General features: G+C 44.3%; 1 protein-coding gene across 1 annotated transcript; it reads left to right on the top strand.

Annotated features, from left to right (window-relative positions):
* Positions 1–2681: 2681 nt before the first annotated feature.
* LOC115176986 (uncharacterized protein C1orf232) lies at positions 2682–5586 on the top strand. The gene is made up of 4 exons (XM_029737414.1): positions 2682–3031; positions 4669–4746; positions 4919–5025; positions 5226–5586. Exons 1-4 carry the CDS (start codon positions 2951–2953, stop codon positions 5584–5586), a joined length of 627 nt encoding a protein of 208 aa, XP_029593274.1. The 5' UTR covers positions 2682–2950.
* The last annotated feature ends 887 nt before the right edge of the window (positions 5587–6473 follow it).

Here is a 6473-nt window from a genome sequence, read left to right on the forward strand (position 1 = left end):
CAACACCCCCTTAAACAATCATTAAAAAGAGCATTTGGTGTTTCTTCTCCTCAAATTACCTAGCCCATCACAATTGCTTTTTGTTTGGTAGCCTCATACAGATACAGTGGTTTCAACTGGTTTCATGCCCCATATGTAATAACATAAAGGGTAAATCAATCCTGAGTCAAGGAGCAAAGGTAAAACAGGACACGGTAAATCAATACATTCTTATCCATGAAGTCAAACACACAAAAAAAACAAGTGTGAAATATAAACGTTTAGACTTCCTGAGTCATCTAGTGGCCATGAAAGGCAATGCACAAAGGATGTACTACACATGCCAGAGCCTTCCTATGTTCCTTGTTATCACAGATCTAAATTGGTTGGATTGGTCAAAGTAATAAGGTAGTAACCTTGCCTACACCAATCCAATCACTTAAAGAGCAGCGATTACTTCAAGGAAGGGAAGAAGGAACGATGCATTGTAAATCTAATGGAATAGGACACATGTGAGAATGAGCGCAAGGTAAAGGAAAACCCAATGCTGTTTCTTTCACCTCCAGATGGCCAGTGCTGTCAGATCAGTCTGGCCTCTTAGGATTGATTGAGGATGGAGCTAAGTGGAGGGTTATGGTCTATGGCCTATAAGGAGAAAATGCATAAAATAGAAGGCCCATATAGCCTACAATTCATAGCTTAGGCTACATACCTACAATATTAGTGAGTATGATCATTCCTTGACTAGAACTAGGTACAGGGTGAAGTTGCCCCTAGATATGTTAACTGAATTATGTTTGAGCTGATCTGCGCAGCATTTACCATGAATGTGATCTCTGCTCACATCAGGGAAAAGGCCTTTGAAAGGCAGCATTGTTGGCTCTATAACGCACCTTTGGATTGAATCCCAGCCTAAGTCTATAATAATTGCAGGAGTTGATTTGCTGTGCCAGTAGACTTCCTGTTGAATAATGCAGATGGAACTTTAATGTAGAAGGACACAACCGTTCAGCAGACAGAGGCATGATGATCAGGTGCAGCCAACACTAACAACACATTGTGAGTGAAGGGGATCAGTGAGTTTTAGGCCTGTACAACATGCACTGGTTTGCAGTGAAAAACCTTGTTCCCTAATGAATACGACCCTGAAAAATATTTGGATATCTCCATCTGAGGAGGAAATCCAATCCCGGGCAGCCATGATCAGTGGCTGGAAACAGGAAACATCCACCAGCAGTCAAGCCTATACTGTGTTCCTGTGTGTGTGTGTGTGTGTGTGTGTGTGTGTGTGTGTGTGTGTGTGTGTGTGTAGGTGCCTCTCTCATACAAGCCCATATATTATTGAAGTTAATCTTCTAGGTATACAATCCCTCATTATAGCGGAACTCTACATGGTCATTAAAACCGGCAAAATGAGAACTACAGGTATGCTAAGATCACACCACCGTGTAGTATAATCAAGATTATCATCAAGGCTGCCAATATTACATTGGTAAAACACCACCAATGCATTTAGGATTGAGGCAATATTTACCATGGTTATGATTGGTGTACGCAAAACTATATACCACTTCTTTTGTAATAAATAATGTCATATAATAAATAATGAAACTTTGTAAAACTGTTTCGAAGAGTTTATAAAAAATCTGGCAGAAACATATTTTCTTTAAATATCTGGTTGTGTTGTGCTCAGTAGTCAATGAAACCGTATAGGTCATCAAAGCTTTATGATATCTGTCTCCATCTACATTACACTGGCAAGGCCTCCTCAGGTTGCCAACAAACCAGTACTTGGAATCCAGCTCTCCAAGGAAGTGAACAGGTAAGGATTGGAGTTTGCAGTGTACAAATGCACTAAACGTAAATTAGGTAGAGAATAAAAAAAGAAACAAGAAAGACATGATACAGTGTTGTCACTCAACACTTTTCAAATGTATCTGGAGTCCATGAAGTACTCTACTCTTTAGTCACCCGACCCTAAACAAAACTATAAGTGTATCGACGTACATGTTGTGATGGTACAACTGGTTTTTGGTAGCAGTAGTCTGCCCTGAACTTTCTGCCAGAATTGTGCCACATTTTATAAAGAGCTGATCTTGCTTGCAGTCTACCACATGACAACGTGTGACAGAAATGAACAACTACCAATGAGAAGGAAGATTAAGCCCTGTGTACTGATCTACTGAACAGAAGCATCACTGGGCTTTGGGCCTTTCTCATAATGTTGGCCAAATGGGACATATACTCTAATCAGTATCTGAGTGTAACGGGCATCTAAACATGGCAGCAGTGTGGAGCCACCGCCCACTGGGTTAGGGTTACAGTGGCCAGTCTAGCAGTGCCAGCCGACAATGGCCCACTACCTCTGGAAAAGAGCCCTGCTGAAAAATACATGAGGAAACCCACACCTGTTTCCAGGGAACCGATGCAGCCTGAATCCAGAACCGTGACGTGTGTGTGTGTGTGTGTGTGTGTGTGTGTGTGTGTGTGTGTGTGTGTGTGTGTGTGTGTGTGTGTGTGTGTGTGTGTGTGTGTGTGTGTGTGTGTGTGTGTGTGTGTGTGTGTGTGTGTGTGTGTGTGTGTGTGTGTGGTTGCGTACATGCATGGGGTTGTGTGTGTGTGTGCTCACATCGGCAACGATTTGATTCCTCTAGCTGATCAGATGCTTCATAGGGATGTTACCAGCCACCTGTGTTCCTGACAAGAGACGTTGACATTCTAAACGGGATACAACATGAAACAGCACAGGCCTACAACACTGTAGACAGGCCTAGAGTGAGTCAGGTCAAAAGTTCCGTCGAGGCTGAGTCGTTGTCTAAGAGCTGGAAGTGTACGAATGGGAAAAAGGGCATTAGTCAAACTGAGAAGACCTGAAGAGGGGACTTGGGGGAGGGTGGTCTGCCTCAAGAAGCTGTGAGGCTTTACTGAGAGTTGTTTCAACAGTTCTTGAGGTCCTTTAGGGTGAACAAGCATGAATCCCATATGGAAAGTGTACAAGAGCAAAGTGCTGAAGACCCTGAACCCGGACCTAGAGGAGTACACGGAGGAAGAGGTAGAGAAAAAAAAGCTTATCTTTCATCTGCAGATATCCCCTGCAGATGTCTTGCTCTCCCTGATTCGAGTTTGTGTTCCACAAATTAAAGTTTGTGTTTGTCAGGTGTGGGCACTGATGTCAGATCAGGTAAAGAGAAAGCAAGCAGGTGAGAGTGCTGATCTGGGATCAATTCCCCACCGCCACTAATGTAATCTTATTCACTGTGATCTAAAAGCTACGACTAATCCTAAATCAGCACTCCTACTCTGCTTGATACACACAACCTCTCATTTAGGATTGCTGTGGGTTCTCACAGCGACAGATCTGTTGGTTTGCTTATTCATTGTTGTTGAAGTTTGACCTATATCATTTTATTCCGCTCACAAAGGCTTATGTTTGCTGGAGCTTTGAGGAAACTGCAGAGCAGTTCCTCTTGTGCTTTGTTATAGTTTTGGCTAAAACACGCTAATCACTGTAGCATAGGCTTTCAATTGCCAAATCGAAACCCAAATCGTTGCTATAGTACTCTGTCTGCAGTAGCTACTGGTTTATTGATATGAACTTTCACCCAACCCTCATACCGTAAACTATGTTAGCACTCATAGCTTGTATATCATATTAGCTATCAGACATACTATCAGTGATGCCCGATATCGAATGGTTGAAAAAAATCCAAGGGTCTTCCGATGATTGAGTTCTCAGGATTTTTTCTTGTCTCTCGACACCCCTGATGTGTCCGGGATTGGAACGTGCGGTAGGAACAAGGATGACCCAGTTCTTCGGAACATCGGAAACCTTATCTCGAACCGGAGCTGCGTACACGGATTAGATGGCATTCCAGTGACAGGGGATGAGACGGATACAGACAGAATGTCCCGTATTCAAGCACCCGTATTCAAGTCTCAGAGTAGGAGTGCTGATCTAGAATCAGTTTTGCCTATTAGATAATAATGAATCATATTATATGAATAGGAGGGGGGGCTGATCCTAGATCATCCCCAGAGACGCTGAGGTATGTTCAGACCAACCTCCCTCCCTGTGTCCTTGACATGGTGACAGGACCTATGTGAACGATACTGCGTTAGAATGATGTTTGAATACATAGTTTCCTTAGAGATCTTTCAGTTATGGGGGACTTTAGCTATCATCGTTCTTACTGTATGTCTGAGAAAAGCAAAGTATATTTACCCTCTTGGAAATTACCTCTGTGGTAGCTTTTTTCTATTCTTCAAGTGGATTCAGAAAGAGAGTAGGCTGTATATTCTCCCTCAGTTTATTATCTTTGGCATAATGGATTAAAAGGGATCCACAGAGATAACTCCGATCTGACTTCCTCAATGCAGTAAATGATGCTGCTACCAATTAAGATTTTGCTGTTGATGTGGATTATGTGTTACATTTGGGCACTGTCCAGCATTTTCAATGACAGACTTTTCCTTGACATTTTCTGTGTATTTATTTTTCTGGACAGTGCTTGTAGTGTCTATATTAGCGCACTAGAGGGCAACCACTACCAATAAATCGAATGCACTGAATAGCAGGGTAGCCGAGAACAACGTGTTTTTACTCAGAGCTCAGTACTTCACCACCGACACTGCTGTGCTGAGGCTGACAATATCAATGTGTGATGATCATTGCTGGGCTTGTGTCCCCAGGTCAATAATGCAGAGATTGACATGAGCCCTGTCCAGGAGGATGAGGGACCCAATGCAGTGTCTCAGCTGGCCAAGAGAGTAAGCACACACACACACACACACACACACACACACACACACACACACACACACACACACACACACACACACACCTTTGACACTGTGTGTGTGTGTGTGTGTGTGTGTGTGTGTGTGTGTGTGTGTGTGTGTGTGTGTGTGTGTGTGTGTGTGTGTGTGTGTGTGTGTTCAGATGCAGGGTGCCGGGGCTAAAGGCTGGAACAGGATGTCAGCACTCTTCAACAAAGAGGATGAGCACCAGCTATTGGAGGAGATTGAGAGCCTACCTGTCCCAGACCAGTCAGTGGGACTCTACTCTTCTACACAGCTCTCTATTCCCCCCTCCTCCCCCTCCTCCTACTGAACATGGGAATATTAGCCATGTCTGATGAACTGATGCTTAATTCAAAGAATACATAAATAATGTCATTTATATTAATTGAGTTAAACATATAATGATACACAAAATGACGGCCCCCCTCCCTCCCTTGTATCCCCAGTCCACTAGCAGTGATGCCTGAGGAGCCGCAGATACCGGCCAGACCCTCAGGATTCTGGGGTAGCTTCGCCACCAACTGGAAACAAATGGCCGCCTCGAAACAGGCTGAAGCCGCAGCAAACGAGACGGGCACGGTGGAGGAGGGTCAGGAGACGGTGGGAGAGGGAGGAGGGGGGGAGAGTTACCAGGGGGAGAACGCGGAGGGAGAGCAGGGTCAAGATGGAGGAGGAGGGAGCAACACTAGCTTCTCCAAATACGCCATGCTGGGAGGAGGGAGCGAGAACACGCCCTTCAAGTGGAACTTTGTCACAGGCAAGCTGGCTGAGTTGAAGACCAAGAGCATGGCTGGCCAGCAAGACTAACAAGCCAGCTGTAAGAGGGTGGGATGGGGTCTGGGACAGGGGTTGAGTGGGGTCAGGGGGATGAGGGGGTACATGGGGCAGAATGCCCTCCTAGCCTAGCCTGGTCCCAGATTGGTTGATGCTGTCTTGCAAACATTGCACAACAGTGACCATAGGAGTTGGCAAAACAGCGTGAACAGATCTGGGACCAGGCTACTCGTAACCCGTTATCATCTTCATTCTACTTGCTCTGGTGTAGATTGTACCCACCACACCAACACCAGTAGCAAGGATGCCAATCTGTTGCTGCTGTAGCTGAGTTTACTCTTGGCAAGATAATGATAAAGCCAGTTAGTTTAAGCAGAAATAGACTGGCATTCAGGCTAACCTGAGCCACATCAAATCATTCCCAATCCCAAAATGGACTTTTCAGATCTAAGGGAGTGTATAGGAATAGGGACCAGGGGTCGATTTGAACTTTAGCACTCACCTCCCTTTCCATACCTTCTCAATAGTGTTGAACTGTACAGCATATGAACCAGCGCTGGCACCCACAGATGGCATTTAGTTAATGTCATAGGACTCATACCTGAAAATGACACCAACTAACAGGCTGGATTAGATCAATTAACCAACAAAAACAGATTAGGAGATTACAGATTACAGAGGGGTAGTGGGATTAGGTGTTGGGTTATGGCACCAATTTGGAAAGGGATTTCATAGCTGATAAGATTTTGCTTTCACTGTAAAACCATTTTGCAATGTATATAGGAAATATTTCATGTTTTCTTGTGAAGTTAAGAATGGGGGAAATAGGATGTGCAATGTTTGAATGATTGGGATTACATGGCCTTTCAGGACATAATATTTGTCTAACTGTTTTGGCTGACTGGTTCATGGAGGTCATG

Source organism: Salmo trutta, chromosome 37 (assembly GCF_901001165.1).
Source record: "Salmo trutta chromosome 37, fSalTru1.1, whole genome shotgun sequence".
In the NCBI taxonomy this organism is placed as follows: domain Eukaryota; kingdom Metazoa; phylum Chordata; class Actinopteri; order Salmoniformes; family Salmonidae; genus Salmo; species Salmo trutta.